Genomic DNA, 18,889 nt, shown 5'->3' with positions numbered 1-18,889 from the left:
CATTATGAAGTCAAACAACAACAAGTGCTGGCGAGGATGTGGAGAAAAGGGTACACTTGTTCATTGCTGGTGGGGCTGCCAATTGGTGCGGCCAATTTGGAAAGCAGTATGGAGATTCCTGGGAAAGCTGGGAATGGAACCACCATTTGACCCAGCTATTGCCCTTCTTAGACTATTCCCTAAAGACCTTAAAAGAGCATACTACAGGGACACTGCTACATCCATGTTCATAGCAGCACAATTCACAATAGCTAGACTGTGGAACCAACCTAGATGCCCTTCAATATATGAATGGATAAAAAAAAAATGTGGCATTTATACACAATGGAGTATTACTCTGCACTAAAAAATGACAAAATCATGGAATTTGCAGGGAAATGGATGGCATTAGAGCAGATTATGCTAAGTGAAGCTAGCCAATCCCTAAAAATTTGGCATCTTTGATATAAGGAGAACAACTAAGAACAGAATAGGGAGGAAGAGCATGAGAAGAAGATCACCACTAAACAGGGATAAGAGGGGGGAGGGAAAGAGAGAGAGAAGGGAAATTGCATGGTAAAGGAAGGAGACCCTCATTGTTATACAAAATTACATATAAGAGGAAGTGAGGGGAAAGGGGGAAAAAAAACAAGAGAGAGAAATTAATTACAGTAGATGGGGTAGGGAGAGAAGATGGGAGGGGAGGGGAGGGGAGGGGAGGGGGGATAGTAGAGGATAGGAAGGGCAGCAGAATACAACAGACACTAGTATGGCAGTATGTAAAAAAGTGGATGTGTAACCGATGTGAATCTGCAATATGTATACGGGGTAAAAATGGGAGTTCATAATCCGCTTGAATCAAATGTATGAAATATGATATGTCAAGAGCTTTGTAAAGTTTTGAACAACTAATAATAAAAAAATAAAAATAAAATAAATAAAACAATGTTGAAAATTAAAAAAAAAGGAAGTTGGGGCCTAATCCCTCTTGATGAAGATTGGGGCCTACTTTTTCTTCTGTTAGATGCAGTCTCTGGTTTAATTCCTAGATCTTTGATCCACTGAGTTGAGTATTGTGCATGGTGAGAGACGGGGGTTTAATTTCATTTTGTTGCATATGGAATTCCAGTTTTCCCAGCACCATTTGTTAAAGGTGCTATCGTCTCTCCAGTGCATGTTTTTGGCACCTTTGTCTAATATCAGATAATTGTAATTTTGTGGTTAGTGTCTGTGTCCTCTATTCTATACCATTGATCTACCAGTCTGTTTTGGTGCTAATACCATGCTGTTTTTGTTACTATTTCTCTGTGGTATACTTTAAGATCTGGTATGTGATGCCACCTGCTTCACTCTTCCTGCTCTGGATTGCTTTAGTTATTCTGGGTCTATTATTTTTTCCCAGATGAATTTCATGATTGATTTTTCTATTTCTATGAGGAATGTCATTGGGATTTTGACAGGAATTGCACTATATCTGTATAGTGCTTTTGGTAGTAAGGCCATTTTGATAACATTAATTCTGCCTATCCAAGAGCAAGTTAGATCTTTCCATATTCTAAGGTCTTCTTTGATTTCTTTCTTTAGAGTTCTGTGGTTTTCATTGTATAGATCTTTCACCTCTTTTGTTAAGTTGATTCCCAAGTATCTTTTTTTTTTGAGGTTATTGTGAATGGGGTAGTTTTCCTCATTTCCTTCTCAGAGGATTTTTCACTGATATACAGAAATGCCTTTGATTTAAGTCTACTGATGTGAGGAATTGCATTTATTGATTTCCATATGTTGAACCAACCTTGCATCCCTGAGATGAATCCCACTTGATCATGGTGCGCAATCTTTTTGATATGTTTTTGTATTCTATTTGCCAGAATTTTGCTGAGAATTTTTGTTCATTAGAGATATTGGTCTGAAGTTTTCTTTCTTTGAAGTGTCTTTGTCTGGTTTTGGAATCAGGGTGATATTGGCCTCTTAGAGTTTGGAAGTGCTCCCTCTTTTTATATTTCCTGAAATAAATTGTTATTTATTAGTATTAGTTTTTCTTTAAAGATCTTGTAGAACTCAGCTGTGTATCTTTCTGCTGCTGGGTTTTTCTTGGTTATTAATCTTTTGATGGCTTTGTCTATTTCCTCATTTGTTATTGGTCTGTTTAAGTTGTGTATATCTTCCTGACTCAATCTGGGCAGATCATATTACTTAAGAAATTTGTTGGTGCCTTCAATGTCTTCTATTTTATTGGAGTATAAGGTTTTAAAATAATTTCTAATTTTCCTCTGTATTTCTGTTTGTGTCTGTTATGATATTGCCATTTTCATCACATATGCTGGTAATTTGAGTTCTCTCTCCCCTACTCTTCATTAATGTGGCTAAGGATCTGTCAATTTTATTTATTTTTTTCAAAGAACCAACATTTTGTTTTGTCAATTTTTTTAATTGTTTCTTTTGTTTTGATTTTATTGATTTCAGCTCTAATTTTAATTATTTGTGCCTTGTACTGCTTTTGCTGCTGTTTTGTTCTTCTTTTTCTAGAGCTTTGAGATGTAGTGTGAGGTCATTTATTTGTTGATTTTTTCCTTCTTTTAAGGAATGAACTCCATGCAATGAATTTTCCTCTTAGTACTGGTTTTATAGTGTCCCAGAGATTTTGATATGTTGTGTCTGTGTTCTCATTTACCTCTAAGAATTTTTTAATCTCCTCCTTGATGTCTTCTGTAACCCATTGTTCATTTAGTAGCATATTGTTCAGTCTCCATGTAATGCAGAAATTTTTATTTTTTATTTTGTTGTTGATTTCCAGTTTCATTCCATTATGATCTAAAAAATGCATGGTAGTATCTCTACTTTTTGTTTTTGCTAAGAGTTGCTTTGTGGCATAGTATATGGTCTATTTTAGAGAAGGATCCATGTGCTTCTGAGAAGAAAGTGATGCAGGTTGAAACATTCTATATATGTCAGGTAAGTCTAAGTTATTGATTGTATTATCGAGTTCTATAGTTTCTTATTCAACTTTTGTTTTGAAGATCTCCAGTGGTGAGAAAGGTGTGTTAAAGTTCCCCAAGATTATTGTGTTGTGGTCAATTTGACTCTTGAACTTGAGTAGAATTTGTGGGATGAACATAGCTGTACCATTGTTTGGGGCATATATATTTATGATTGTTCTGTCTTGTTGGTGTATGGTTCCCTTGAGCAGTATGTAGTGTCCATATTTATCCCTTTTGATTATTATTGGCTTTCAGACTACTTTATTTGATATGAGGATAGAAACTCCTGCTTATTTATGCAGTTTATGTGAGTGGTATGATTTTTTTCAACCTTTCACCTTCAGTCTGTGGTTGTCTTTTCCTATGAGTCTCTTGGAGGCAGCATATTAGTTTTTTTTTTTTTTTTTTTTGATCCAATCTGCTAATCTATATCTTTTGATTGGTGAGTTTAGGCCATTAACATTCAGGGTTATTATTGAGACATGATTTGTATTCCCAGCCATTTTTTGTTTACTTTTGGTATTTAATGTGACTTGGTTTCTCCTCTGATTAGATTTTTCTTTAGTGTAAACTCTCCCTCTGCTGATTTTTTATCATTGTTTTCCATTTCCTCTTTGAGGAATATTTTGCTGAGAATGTTCTGTAGTGTAGGCTTTCTAGTTGTAAATTCTTTTAACTTTTTTTATCATAGAAAGTTTTTATTTCATCATCAAAACAAAAGCTTAATTTTGCTGGAAATAAGATTCTTGGTTGGCACCCATTTTTTTTTCAGATATTGGTATATGTTGTTTCACGATATTCTGGCTTTGAAGGTCTGGGTTGAAAAATCTGCTGAGATCCAAATTGGTCTCCCCTTATATGTGATCTGATTCCTCTCTCCTGTGGCTTTTAAGAATCTATCCTTATTCTGTATGCTAGGCATTTTCATTATAATGTGCTTTGGTGTATATCTGTTGTAATTTTGTACATTTGGTGTCCTGTAGGCCTCTTGTATTTGGTTTTACAATCCATTCTTCATGCTTGAGAAATTTTCTGATATTATCTCATTAAAGAGATTGTGCATTTTTGGTTTGAAACTCTGTGCCTTCCTCTATCCCAATAACTCTTAGATTTGGTCTTTTGATGCTGTCCCATAATTCTTGGATGTTCTGATCATGGCTTCTTACTATCTTCACTGTGTGATCACTTTATTTTCCAGATTGTATATTTTGTCTTCATTATCTGATGTTCCTTCTTCCAAGTGATCTAGTCTGGTGGTGATTCTTTCTATTGAGTTTTTTATTGGATTTATTGTTTCCTTCATTTCAAAGATTTCTGACTTTTTTCCCCATCTTCCACCTAAGCATATGCACTGCAGTGTCATTGGCTGCAAGACACTAATAAAATCCTGGATTGAGGAGATGATCGTGAGCTATATTCATAGAATTGGATGACATCTATATATAAATAATTATTCATAAAATAAACAGAAATATTAATTAGGTGATGATGAAATATAGAAGTTAGAGGTGTAAATTAGACTAGAAGTTCATTTTAAACTACAAGAAAGTAAATAAGCATTATAAAACTTAAGACAAACTGACAGTGATAGGAATGAAGCAATTCAAAGGAAAAATATAGAAGGAAGATAACCAAATGGTGATATTACACTATTTGAAAAAATAAGCATTGAGCTTAGAAACACATGGATATTGGCAAACTCCATGCCTCAGCCTCATACTTTCCATGCAATTGAGATTGTGTAGTAAGTGCCCAAAGCATGCTATTAACTTGAAATTCACCATAGCATATTTTTTAAAAAGTCTATCTTGACAGTACACTCAATTATGTCTAGAATATGCACAGAAAAGTTTTGATAAAAATGTATTTTATATAAGTAAAGCAGCAGATGAGAAGAACTTTGAAAGTAGCTTTCCTAATACATTCATGCTTTTCATCATGTGGCTCACACTTCCTAATCTCAGGACCCAGTCAACACTAACTGAATGTCTTTTTTTCACACAGCCATGGACACAAGCGAGCAGACCCCTGATGAGCCTCTCCTCAGAAGCAAAAGGAGGCAAGATCTTCCAGAGATGCTCAGAGAAGTGGGACTGGAAGTTGAGTACTGGTTGATCAAGCTGAAGGAAGTCCTGGGTGTGACCTGTGCCCAGTCATTATGTTATTTAAAAGAAAAAGACCTCCAGAAGCTGAAATATGAGGTAAAATATCCATGGGAGGAAAGAGCCCTGGAGAAGCTGCTTGACCTGTCCCACTCAAATAGTCTTGCAGAGTTACAGGAGTCACCACTGGAGAAGAAAAAGGAGAAGCAGGCAGAACAAGCAGTGAAAGAGCTGAGGAACTTGCTGTCAGAAGGGAGACAGAGACAAGAAGAGGCAGTGAAGAGAAAGGAAGCAGAGCTGAGGCAAGCCATGGAGATCCCTGAAGAGAACAGGCTGAAGCCTCCAAAGCCCCTAAGGGAACTCATGGAAATCATGAAGAAAGAACTCAGTCCCATGGAGCAGACGCCATCCCACAGGCCAAACCTCCCAGATAGGGATCTGGTAAGATGGGCATCTGGAGGGCTGGCCCTGCAGGGAATATACAAAACCTGCCACCACAAGGACCTGATACAGAGGAGAGAGGAGCTGCTCAGTGTCCCCAAGGAGTTCTCACTCCTTGGACCTCAGCAGGGCACATTGATGAAATCTGAAGAATTTACATCTTCTCAAGCAGAAGTCATGTTCACCCAGTCTATGGAGAATTTAGGCTTCAGTTTAACTACTTCAGCCAAGGGTGGAGGTTGGGGATTTAGTTTAGAAATTGAACTGGATGAAAGCAAACATTCAGAATCCAAGCAAACCCACCTAACAAATTCTGAGTGCTCTTATTTCTGCTCAACCAAGTTCAGATACACTCCCATGGCATCCTGCCACTTCCCCATTGATCAGCTCCAGTTGTCCAAGGCTGCTCTTCAGGAATTGAAATGCCTTGAAGACCTTCTGGTTCAGACTGCAGACCTTCAGGAATCCCAGGTGCTGAAACACTGGAGTGAAACATTCTTCCACAGGTTTGGCTCTCATGCTAACCAAGGCCCTCTGCACCTGGGAGGAATCTATTGGTGGAAGGCTGTCTCAGAGGGGTTCCAAAATTATCACCTAACTGATATAAAGCAGCAGGCAATAGAGGCCCTGGATTTTTACATAAGTGGTGGCTACCATGGCTTTGGAATGAATGTTGCTACAGGTATGAATGTGTCAGACTCACATTCAAAAGCAGCTATTCAGAACAAGACTTTTCAAAACCTCCAAACCAAATTCCAATTATCTGTGTCCAAGACAGGTGGACCACCAGAAGCAGATGACCTTGCTCAATGGAAAGCTGGCCTTGTTGCCAGCAATCAAACCTGGTGTGTCATTGACCGGGGATTCCAGCTGGTGCCTATTTGGGACATCATTCTCTTCAGCCACAGAAGTGATCTTAAGGATCCATGTAAGGTAGCTAAGTGTCTGAAAGACAACTACACTGCTCTGACTGGCCTTGTTTCCCAGATCCAAGAGGCAGAGGAGATATTGAGTGTTAGGCAAGAGTTTAGAGTTTTCCTAGATGCTGCAAAGTCCTGGGAAGTCTCTGATCCTGAAGAACAGCTTCAAAAGTTGATAGATTTTAAGCAAACACTGAGTCAAAAAACAAAAGGAAATGACACTTGGATTAATCTATGCCTCACAGATAAGGATCTGCAGACTTTTCTAATCAATACCGTCAATTTTTGCAAAATGTCTACCAATTGTAAAACAAATTATATTAAAATTCAGTTGTGCAGCCTTCTAGATCCTCACATCTACAAAGTGGAAAATTTTCCTCAGACTCACTCCATTATGCACTGGATCAAACAGTCAGATTCAGAACAAGAGCAAGTCCACATCTCCCAATTTTCTGAATTCATTAAAAACTTAACAAAAACACAAGAAGAATTCTCGGAAGTAAAGGTCCAAGAAAAAGTAGAAGAAGCTCAAAGAAAGGCCACATATGAGGTCTGCTTGGCTCTCAACAGCTTCTTGAGCCACTTGAAAGCAACAGAGCAGCAAGACACACAGCTCTTGCTACTTTCCATTGCAGCTGGTGCAGGATATCAGGTGGGAAGCAATATTTTTAGGCCTCTCCTGGGGCGTGGTGAGTTAAACTTCCTACTGGATGAAATGCAAACTGCCTTTAATGAATACCAGCAGCTCAAAAGTATTTCCACCTATAGGGCCCATGCATTCCTGGTGCTCACAGGTCTGACAGCCACAGCTGAATTAAGAGCTCTACCTAAAGAAGAGAAGACAAAACGCATGGAATTTATAATAAAACACATGGGACAATTATTTTCTAAAGAAGTTGTACATGTCCTCACTAAATTTGAGGAAGATCATGATTGGGGAAACCTAGAAAGAAACTTGAGATTACTCATTGATGGAGATTATGAAGCCACCATCTCTTCTTTGAAAAGGGATGAAGTTGAAAGAGAGTTACTAAATCTTTTCCATGAAAAGAAACTGCCCTGTGAACCAGATATTAATGAAAATAACACAAGTGAAATAATAGAAAATGAAGCCTTCCTAGACTTACTCCAGCGTCTAGGCCTACAACATTACTACCCTAAAAAAATGAGTAAAGCTAAATTTCATCTGATCTACAAGACTTCTCTTTACAACACCCAGCCCAATTCTGAAAAGGAACTTCCCTTTTATTTCCTTCAGAAGCTAATGTTGCTGGATTATGGACTGAGATACCTTGTCTTTAAAGACTATGGAAATAGAGAATATGAGGTTTCTCCAAGTGCCTCCAATAAGGAATATGAGGGTTTTGATCCATATGAAGACTCTGTTGAAGATAGTGATACTCTCACTGATCCTTTGACTACTCAGTCCAGGCCCCACATTCACCCCATGGATATCCAGATGACCATTTTTCACTGTGCAGATGATTTTGCCAGACAATATATTTTGACCAAACTTTCTACTTGTCAATTTGCCCTGCCTCTCCTGGTGCCAGATCCTTGCACTTCTGAAATCGAATTCTCTCTCTGGTCTCTCAGAAAAGTTAGGAGAAGTTGGCAGCAAGAAAAGAAATCACCACATGGGAAGAACAGTCATAAGTGTCAGCAGATGTGTTATGTCTCCACTCCCATTGTGTCCTTCATTAGGGTGGGCAATGGCCTGTCTGCTTCCAAATCTCAGATCATGAACTGTCTTCTCAGTGAGCACAAACATGATGTGTTTTTCCACCGACACTGCAGGGAAAGCAGCAAGGACTGCCTCTTGATGGGAGGCCTGGTAGAAATCTGCTGGTTTTGGCCTGGAGGGGAAGTGGAGGACAGGTTTGACAACTGTGTGACCTTCATGAATCTTCATGGAGATGCAAAGGAACATAAAAGGCAGCTCACCTTCCTGAAGGAGGTCTCTTCTCTCATTGTGGTACTCATGTCAGCTTCTGATGACAACAAACAAAACCAAAAAATTGTCCGTGACCTATGTCAGTCATCAAGATCATTGATCTGCTTGCTAGATGACAAAGAAAAATCCAAACCCAGTAGTTCTGGTACAAGAGTGAAAATTGGCCTGAGGAATAGAAATGAGGCAGAATTGACAGAGGAGCTTACAACTACCATCAAACGTTTGCTAGAGCTCTCTGACACAGCTCTCAGCCTAGAGGACTGTTCTCAAATTGCTCGCCAGCAAGGATTTCTTATTGATGAAGACCAGAGAGATTGTAAGAATGGCAAAGAAATGGCACAGATTATAATGGCTCTTTTAAGAGGAACAGAGTTGTCTGAGGTGAAGGAAACCTTTCTACCCCTTCAGGGACAACTGTGGCAACTTTGGTGTAAGAAGGACAAAGAACTTTATCATCTGAGAGAGAAGGGAAATCGAAGCATTGAACAACACAAGAGTGAGCTTGAGACACATAAACAAATAATTCGGCAACAACAGGTGCAAAGAGCTTTTCCTCTCAATGATGTAATGTTCTCTGTGCTTCAGATTCTCTACCGCTATTCAGAAACTCACACCACACTCTACTTCTTGCAATGGATGAGTGTGTTTTTAGATAGGTTGACTGCAGAGCATTTGGAGAACCTACATGAAAACCTAATTCATTTGTGGTCAATTGTGAAAACAGAAAAGCAAAGCTCCCAAAGCATCAACTCTTTGGAACTCTGCCAAAAGAAGATTAGTGACTATACCTTAGGAATTGAGCAATTTCTCAGAGAGGTTGGCCAGATCTATGAAGCTCTGGAAGAAACTTCCTCCACAAATGATATAGTTTTTCTCTTCCTTCCCCAAATTGCTGCAGACCTGATGATAGCTGGTGTCCCCATAGAGCTGATGGATGGAGATGCTTCCTATGTGCCCCTAAAGTGGGTGGCAGCTGTTTTTGACAAGCTCTCTGAGAAACTTGGAGACAAACGGCTCTTTGTCCTCTCTGTCCTTGGCCTGCAGAGCTCTGGGAAGTCCACCCTACTGAATGCTCTTTTTGGGCTGCAGTTCAGTGTAAGTGCAGGCAGGTGTACTAAGGGGGCCTACATGCAGCTCCTAAAGGTAGATGAGACATCCACAGAGGAACTTGGCTTTGAGTTTGTGCTGGTTGTAGACACAGAAGGACTTCGGGCCCCAGAACTCAGCAACAAATCCCAGAACTGGGACAACGAGTTAGCCACCTTTGTCATTGGGCTTGCAAACTTGACTCTGATCAATATATTTGGGGAGAATCCATCAGAAATGCAAGATATCCTACAGATAGCTGTCCAAGCTTTTCTGAGGATGAAACAAGTGAAAATTTCCCCCAGGTGCATATTCATCCATCAGAATGTAGGAGAAGTTACAGCTAAAGACCAAACTACAGAAGGACGAAGGCGGTTAGAGCAGAGGCTAGATGAAATGGCAGCACTAGCTGCTAAACAAGAAGAGTGCTCAGATGTAACCTGCTTCAGTGATGTCATCAAGTTTGATGTCAATACTCACGTGTACTACTTTGCTCACCTTTGGGATGGCAATCCCCCCATGTCCCCTCCCAATCCTCGTTATAGCCACAATGTCCAGGAACTGAAAAGTACAATTCTTTTAACTGCCAAACAGGAATCCAGGGGAAGCATCATGAAGATATCAGATGTGAAATTCAGAGTTCAAGATTTGTGGAGAGCCCTGGTAAGTGAGAACTTCATTTTCAGTTTCAGAAACACCCGAGAGGTCATGGCCATGAGCAAATTGGAAACCATGTATAACCACTGGACCTGGGAGCTCCGGAGTCACATGTTGGATTTGCAGAACCAGCTTCACAATCAGATTCAAAATAGAAAAATTCAGACACTCACATCAAGCATAATTGAGTGTCCAGTTACAGAGAAATATGAAACCATCAAGCAAGTACTTGAAAAATATTTTACTGAAGACCCAGAGAGAGAGATACTTGTCCAATGGAAAGCCTATTTTGAAAATAAGCTACTAATCCTTAAAGAGTCACTTATTTCAGACACCAAGAGAAAAGCCCATGAACTTATTAATCTCAAAAACAATCAAGAACAACTAGAACAGAAGAAAACTGTATATGAAAATGAATTATTGAAGAAGAGCCAAAACTTGGCTTTAAGAGTAAAAGGTAAAAAGTTGAGTGATGAAGAGTTATATGAGAAATTCAGTCAACTTTGGGGAAAATGGGTTTGTGAAGTGTCCTCAAATGTCCCTCAAGCCACAGAGCCTAAAATTGATGTGGATGCTGAACACATCCTTTTGGAACATTTCAGAAAAGAGAAAAACATAGTAGAAAAACTAAAAAGAAATATTGGAAAGAATTTTCGGCTAGATTTTGGAAAACATGTCAAGATGTGTAAGGAATATGTATTTTTCACAAAGAGTTTAGAGGCCTCTGATAAAGTGTTCATTGATATGACTACTGATCGTATTTTTTCAAGATTTGATGAATGTATTGATAGTATTATGAATCAACAACGTGATTATGATCAAAATGACTTCCATCAAATCCTGAGAATAATAGAAGAGGAAGTGAAATCTGAACACACCAAGAATAGATATATATTTACGAGCGAATACAAAATTGAATTATCTTCATATTTATTTCAAAAAGCAACAGAGCATTTTAAGGAAATGCATAGGGCATTTAGAAGAGCAAATGATCCTGTAAAATATCTAGAACAAAAGAAAGATGATTTTTTCATGAGTTTCAAGATCTCCTGCCAAGGTGCAACCTCCATCACATGTTTTGTTGATTTTCTGTGGCAAAAGCTCACTCCTGCTGTCTCTGCTACCATCCAGGGGAAAATGGTCCCTAGAATAGCTGGGGAGATAAGAGCCTCCTGCCCTGCATTCAATGGAAACAGGTCTAACCTGGAGAAACATATTCTCATCTCTCTAGCAGAAGAAGAAAATTTTGAAAATTATTGGCAATACATTCACAATCCAAAATCATTTTTTAGGAGTTACATTGAGAACCATACCCAAAAGTACTGTTCAGACAACAGAGATAAAAAAATAAAGACTTTATTCAAAACAAGTCTTGAGGACATCAAGAATACCATCCTCTCTGCCATTCATGAATCCACAGCAGTAGCTAAAGACAGAAGCAGCACTGCATCTGGGTGGCTGGATTTGTTCTGTGATCACCTGGGGAACAACTTGATTTTCCCACGAAGAGACTTGGTAAACATTGAGCACCAAGAGATAAAAGATATGGATTTTCTCAAAGAAGCCATGAGTGCAGGTTTGGATCCTGCAATGAAGAAGGTGGAACAGAACTTGTCAAGCATGCCTATAGAAGAAATGGTTCCTGAAATTGAGAAAATCCTCTCTGAACATCTCTGTGGATGTTGGAAACAGTGTCCCTTCTATAATGCAATTTGTACAAACACAATTCCTGAACATGATGGAGACCACAGTGTTCCATTTCATCGTCCTGAGGCTGTCTGTGGAGTGAGCTGGTATAGAACAGACCACTTTGTCATTGATTGTTGTACTAGTTTAGTAGCAAGTGATGATTTGCTTGTTTTGAGAGATGATTGGCAAATCCCATTTAAGAACTATCGGGAGGCAGGAGGGGATTATGCCACATGGAGCATCACCCCAGATTCATCTACCCAGCCATACTGGAAATGGTTTATCTCTCACTTCAGAACAAAATTGGAAGAAAAATATCAGCTAAAATTTATAGATAAAGGTCAAATCCCCTATGAATGGGGCAAAATCACTAAGCAGGAAGTGCTTAATGACTTGAAAAAATAATCTTCAGTGACCACATAAATACCTTGGCATCTGTACAAAGTCACAGTACCAAGCAACCTCAAAATATATCCTCCTTACAACTAGAGCTTTACATATTCCACTTTGGAAAGGAAATGTTTAAAAAGCGATTAAATATCAATTCAAGTATTTAAGAGTTCCTGGAAAAGTACTTGGTATCTGTCTGACTCAATTCCATTTGGATTAGAAAGAAATTACTAAAATAGGAGCATAAGACAAAATCCAAATATCTAGTTCCTACTTTGAAATATTGCTCTACATATTTTAAAATATGTAATACCCTCAGAAAAAAATCATCTTCACATGGAAAATTTTAAGTCATTTCATGATACTACAAATTTCTCTACAGTAACTGCATAGCTGTTGAACCAATATACAAGTCTTGACAAGCAACTACATATAAACTTTCTCCATGAATTTTTTCACTCATTCAATCCATGAAGAAAATTTACTCACTCTTAAACACAAAAGCATTCATGGAAATTTCATGATTCTCATGTATAGTATTTTATAGGGATATTTTATTCTAGCAGAGAACAAACCAGAGACTTGACAAAGATAAAGTCTTCATCAAGTCAGGAAACATTATCAGGCAAACATAGAAAATAGAAGTTAAATCACTGCTTCATTTAATCAACATTCTCTTCTTTCTTGTTTCTTGGAACTTCTTTGTCATGCTACAAAAAGTTGAGTTATTCACAAAGTTTAGATCTTCAAAGCTGGTGTTATCTGCCTGAGATTATCTCCTGAAACAAGTGTAATGATAACCATGTAAATGGGACCCTATCCATCAAGTCTGTGGACAAGGGCAAAATAGATAAAGCCATTAATGATTATAAACACCATCCTCTAAAGAAAAAAAATGAAAAAATATCTACTTTTTATAAAAATTTCATAATTATTAATTAATCTTAATTGGGTTCTCACATTTTAATAAAAATTTATATTTCTTGTATAAATATGTATCTCATGTAAAAAATGCAGAGGAGTGCTTATCTCCAATCAGACATATTTTTGCTTCCTTATACTTTTTGGGTGCTAGGGGAATCACCCTTCTACAAACCTATACCTTATGCTCAGTTCTCAAAGCTGATGATCTGAAAGAATGCTGATGCAAGAAGAAAATGTCCTCATTTTAGACATAAAGATACCCTTTGGTTTCCATTTACTGCTGCAGGCTCTACCTATCCATGGACAGTGAGAAGACACAACCAAAGCCACAGTAGTTAAACAACGTAGATCTTCAGAAATGGGAGATAGGAATGCTGACTCTGTCATCTTTGTCCACCACAGGACTACAAATATATTATCAGTTTCAGATCTACTGACTAGAATCTCCATAAGTTTTCTGTTTGTTTTTGTCGTAGTGCTGTGGATTAAACCCTGGCATTACACATGTCAGGAAGCACATTATTACTCAACTACAGCTTTTTATTTTTTTAAATTTTGGAGATGGGGTTTCATTAAGATGCAACCTGTGAGCCTCCTGCCTCAGGCTCTCAGGTTGCTGGGATTAAAGGTATCAGAAGTCTTGAAAAAAAATTGTGAAGGATATAGGTGTTCTTGAACAGAATGATTTTTTTTTCTGAAAAATAGTCTTGGTGAGAGTTGGGAAGATCTCTTAATGAGATCAACCTGATATAGTATTGGGAACAGAAGCTCTACACAGCATGGTGCCTGTCACACTCATCACTGCAAGCTTTGAAAAGGCTTAATGTTCAATTGACATTAGCTGAATGCTTTTTATATTGAATGAACCAATATAGCCTTCAACTAATAAGTCTCATATATTACTTTTGATTTTAAAGCCAAAAATATTTTGCAAAAGTAAAAAGGCCTCTAATAAATTCCTCAGGTATGTTAACAGTGTGATTCTTACATGAGATCCCAAGGAAAAACTAGAGAGATGACAAAAATATTGGGAAGAGGTAAATTAGAATAAAAGAAAATGGCTATGTAGAGATGGTGTTTTCTGTGATACAATTAGGGAAAATAATCAAGTTGGTGCCAGAAATGGGAGAGATAATAGTGTTAGTATTTTGGGTCTCATTAGAGAAGAGACCTCAGGAACAGTGGAGCAGGGGAGAGGAGTCAGTGGGGATATGAGAATATCAAGATGTAGAGCACTGGGTCTGATTGAAGGTCACAAAATTAGAGTTGAAAATAGGTGCAAGGTTAGTAGGGGTAGGGTTCTCATGGGTAGCAGAATGAGCCTCAGTCACTGAGGTGAGGAGCAGGGAAAAAGGAATTGGGGGTCACCACATGAGCAGATTTCAGATGTTCCAGTCATTAAGGCAAAGGTGCCAAGTAGCGTGGTAAAGGAATCACAAGGCCAATAGAGATGGAGCAAGGATGGTAATCCTAGGAGAGTATGGAAATTCATGACAGGATGTAAGTTATTCACTTATACGTGGACTCCAAAAATGAGAACTCATAGAAATAGAGAGTAGAATGCAGGTTACCAGAGACTGAGGACAGGGTGGGGGATACGGGGAAAGTTTGGTCAAAAGGGAAAGTTTCAGTTAAAGAAGAGGAAAAATTCTGGTGATCTATAAAACCAGGTGACTAGTAATTATGCTAATTATTATCATTATTATTATTGCTATCTTACTGAAATGTGGTTGTGTTTATAGTGTGCTCACTTGTAAGAAGCAAGTCCAAGCTTTCTATTTTAATTCAAGTATGAGCTGCGTTAAGTGTTTGTAGGGCTCTTTTCTCAGTCTGTGTTTTATTTTCTCTAAATGTAATCTTAAAATAAAGTAGAATTAAAATAATCATGCTTAATGAATTATACAATACAAAATTGCAAACAGTGAATTTTAAGTGTCATAACCCCCCCAAAATAGATAAGTATATAAAGTTATGGATATGTTAATTTGCCTAATTGGCTTATTCCTCAATCTATACATGTATAAAAGCATCAAATTGTACCCCATACTATGTACATTTATTATCTGTCAATAAACATTAAAAATAAACTGAATTAAAAAATGATTTACATAAAATACGATGGAAAACTGCTTCAAGATTTTTTCAGGAGATCTCTTTTTCTTAGAGACAGATAATATAAACCCAGTAACATCTACAGAATGTATGTCTAAAAATTGACCCCTTTAAATTTGGGGGTGCTTTCATTGGAACACTGCAGATAGACTTGTGAAATGCATAATTGTCATTTTATTCTTACCTTTATTCTTACATTGAGAGAATGGTTATTCTCTCAATTTCAACTTTCAGTAAATTCTAAACAAGCTATTCAAACCTTTATGATTGTTGTATATGAGTTTAGAGGGCAATAAAGAGTGTTAAATTACATTATATTGTTTTGTATTATACTATATCATATGTTTGTGATGAAAACCAATAGTGCTATCATTGTAGTATTGGTATTGAGGTGAACTTGAATTTGTAATTTAGCCCTTGTGTCTTCAGGCATCCCAACACTTCAATGATAGGATTCTCATTAATAAATGAATGGCTACTTACAAGGCATGGAGGACAATGCTACACATGGAGTAAGTTCACTGTGTCAGTTGTTATGTCATGCTGTATCTCCCAGGTTCCCTTTTCCTTTGCTTTTGAATAAAATTTTACTGGAAGCACACCAATAGATGAAGTAGTCTCACTGGAAGTTCATTGACAATAGTATTCAACATGGCCTCCTTGGTAACTCACACTTGATAATATAGTCTTTAAAATGTCTAATTAATACTTAATAACTCAAAATGCAGTTCAGAATATCAAAGTTCTTCAGTACTTTACTAATAGCTATATGTATTCCAAACACAAATTAACCAAAGGCAACCAAGTCAATTTTGTAATGTTTTTTGTCAGTGTGAAATAGATCTCAGGTTCCCCATGCCTTAGATAGATCTTAGGTTTCTCATGCCTGAGAAATAAATTTGCATGCACACAATTTGTTTTAGAAGTTATTCCTGTAAAAAAATGAAAAATGGAGAGAGGAAACAAGAAGAGGTGGGATTCAAGATGAAGAAGGGAATTAGTGGATTTAAGTCAAGTGTTGACTATTAGGGAATGCTAGCTTGCTACTGTAGTTAAGAGCAGGAACTTAGCATCAAGACTGCTTAGATGTGTATGTGAATAAAGACCCCATCACTTTGCTAGCTATCTGACCTGGGATAAGTCAGCATGTGTCTGCTTCATGTGCTTCTTCTATAAAATTCTGCTATCTCATAAAGGTGTGAAGATGACATGGAAATAATACATATGCCTGGCTTTTGGTATATGTTCCCGTGTTAGCTGGTTGTAGTACCAAGGAACAATATCATGTTAATAGAAGTCATTGTGCCATTATTATTACTGCAATGAAGTGCAGTGAGGTCTCCATTCAAGGCTCAATTGAAACTCCCTGAAGATGCAGATCCAACTTTCATATTTTGAGCCAAGCAATGTTTATAAATATGTTTGTCTGTTTTCTCTATATTTTATTTTATCTAAATAGAATATTAAAAAATATAAAGAAAAAATGTATGAGGAACAGAAGGAAGAAAGGCTGAGTAAGAGCCTTATAAGGTTCCTTTGACAATAGCTAATTACCTCCAATGTCATTATTTTTAATGCAATGCAAGGGATTTACATAAATTGGGAAAAAATGTGAACCTGATGATGTTCTCCTAGAAACAACAGCCCTAATTGTTAAATATCTTTGGTTCTTCTCCTTTGAACAAAGAAAACTATCAGGTATATCTCTTACTTTACCCTGTAATTCCCATTATCTCCTCTTTGGGGGAACATAAGTGCACCACTCAGATCCTTCTTCTAGGAAGGGTTTGCTGCCCACATGAGGGGAGTAAAGGAAGCAGCCACTCATCAGTTGTCACATCTGCCTCAATTGAAGAGAGCCTTTCCCCTAGGGTCAGGCTCTCCTGAGCAACTTGCATCCATGATTGAGTGAGACACAGAGGCCCTGCCATGTTGGCCTGACACAGGATGCTCTGATGGGCTCCACTCACTCCAGAGTTTCTGCCTTGTCCTGGAAGCATCCTGAGGCCTGCACCACAGTTCAATTTCTCCCACTGCCAAGTTCTATTACTCCCCCTTCTTTCGTAAGTGTTTACCACTAAGAAATATCTTTCACACTGTTTCAACATCTGCTTCTGGAACAACAAAACTGTGGCATCATTCAAGACCTTGGTAGAGATTGCTGAGTGCAGATGGATTTGAACAATGGGTTTTTGAATAAAAAAGAAATTGAAAAAAAAGAAAATAAGTGGTACATAATATTCTGTTCCCAAAACCAGTATGAAGAGAGCAGCAGAGAGGATGGAGGCCTTTCAGAATAGCCTAGCAGGAAGGAAAGCCAAGAGCATAGAGAATCATGAGACAGTTGCTAGATGAGCTACTCATTAGTCAGTAATAATTAGTAAATAGAAAACTGATAAATTGTTTTTTTTAAAAAAAAAAAAGAGGAAAACTAACGAGGAGAAGAAGAATAGATATTTTTCCATTTGGCCTTCGAATTGGTAGTTGGATGGGGGTGTAAGGGTTCTGTGTTTGGGATTGAGGTCTCTGATGGTTCATGACTGTGGCATGCTTAGTGACTAGGAAGGATCTGTGCAAAAACACAGAATGTGTGGCTGCTAGGAAAACCTCTGTGCTTCATTCCTAGATTCATGACCTCTGCCATCTTTAGGGCCAGCTATGGCCAGCCAAGTTGTTCCCACGCTGGTTCACTAACTCTGACCCTGCTGTCTCCTTTTCGTGAGGACCTGGAATTTACATTGGCCCCTGGATAACCCAGGAGAATCTTAATTACTTAAAGACATCGGCAAAGACATTTTTGCCATAGAACATATTCACAGGTTCTGGGTACTAAGATGTAGATATCTTTAGGGGAAACCTCTATTTATACTAGACTAAAGAAAGAATGACTCTCAGTGAGTCAGAAGGCTACAAAACATGTGGTTAAACCTTTTTTTTTTCTTTTTACTTTAAAAAAGGAAATATAACAGATATACTAAAAACAATACACAGATTGCATGTGAACAGCTCAGTTTAATTTGTCAGGAAGCAAACACTCCAGTAACCATCATCCAGGTCAAGTTGTAGAATATTATCCATAATCCCATGTTTCTCCCCCCATCACATACCTCTTCATAAGCACTATACCCTCTTTCTTCCAAATAGGCAAATTAACACCATAGATTAGATTTTGCTTGGAATGATAAAGTATTTGTGTTTTTTGCCAGATATCCTTCACTAAATAATCTGTTTGTGAGATTTATCCACATTACTACCTGGGAACTTGGCTCATTTTCATTGTTGCACGAATTTCCTACTATATGATCACAATGGATATTATATTATTCATTTTACCATTGATGAATACTTTATTTTAAGCTTGGAGAGAATTAAATAATGGTGTAACAAACAATTTGTGCATATTTTTTGCACTTACATACCATTAAGTATACACTAGATGTCAAAATGGCTAAGTTGTAGCATACACTTATTTTCAACATCAGTAAAGAATACCAAACAGCTTTTAAAATGTGTGAGCAGCTTTTGTTTTTTGTTTTAGTTTGGTTTTTAGAGAGTGATGTGGGTGTGGTGCTACAGAACACAATTCAGTTTGCTTTGCTGCACACTCAAGGCTGTTCTCTCTTGCCAAGGAATAAATCCATCAGGAGGCTGCAGCAAGCC

General features: G+C 37.7%; 1 protein-coding gene across 5 annotated transcripts in view; it reads left to right on the top strand.

Annotated features, from left to right (window-relative positions):
• The window catches only part of LOC143392775 (interferon-induced very large GTPase 1-like), a 71,922-nt gene extending 56,718 nt beyond the window's left edge, over positions 1-15,204 (top strand). For all 5 annotated transcript variants that reach the window (XM_076846799.1, XM_076846795.1, XM_076846796.1 and 2 more), the window contains one exon: positions 4,959-15,204. In XM_076846799.1, the coding sequence (XP_076702914.1) occupies positions 4,961-12,208 (7,248 nt within the window). In that variant the 5' untranslated portion in view covers positions 4,959-4,960 and the 3' untranslated portion in view covers positions 12,209-15,204. The remainder of the gene's footprint in view (positions 1-4,958) is intronic.
• The last annotated feature ends 3,685 nt before the right edge of the window (positions 15,205-18,889 follow it).

The sequence above is a fragment of the Callospermophilus lateralis genome, chromosome 2 (genome assembly GCF_048772815.1).
Source record: "Callospermophilus lateralis isolate mCalLat2 chromosome 2, mCalLat2.hap1, whole genome shotgun sequence".
Classification (NCBI taxonomy): Eukaryota; Metazoa; Chordata; class Mammalia; order Rodentia; family Sciuridae; genus Callospermophilus; species Callospermophilus lateralis.
This window is presented reverse-complemented; position numbering and strand designations above follow the sequence as displayed.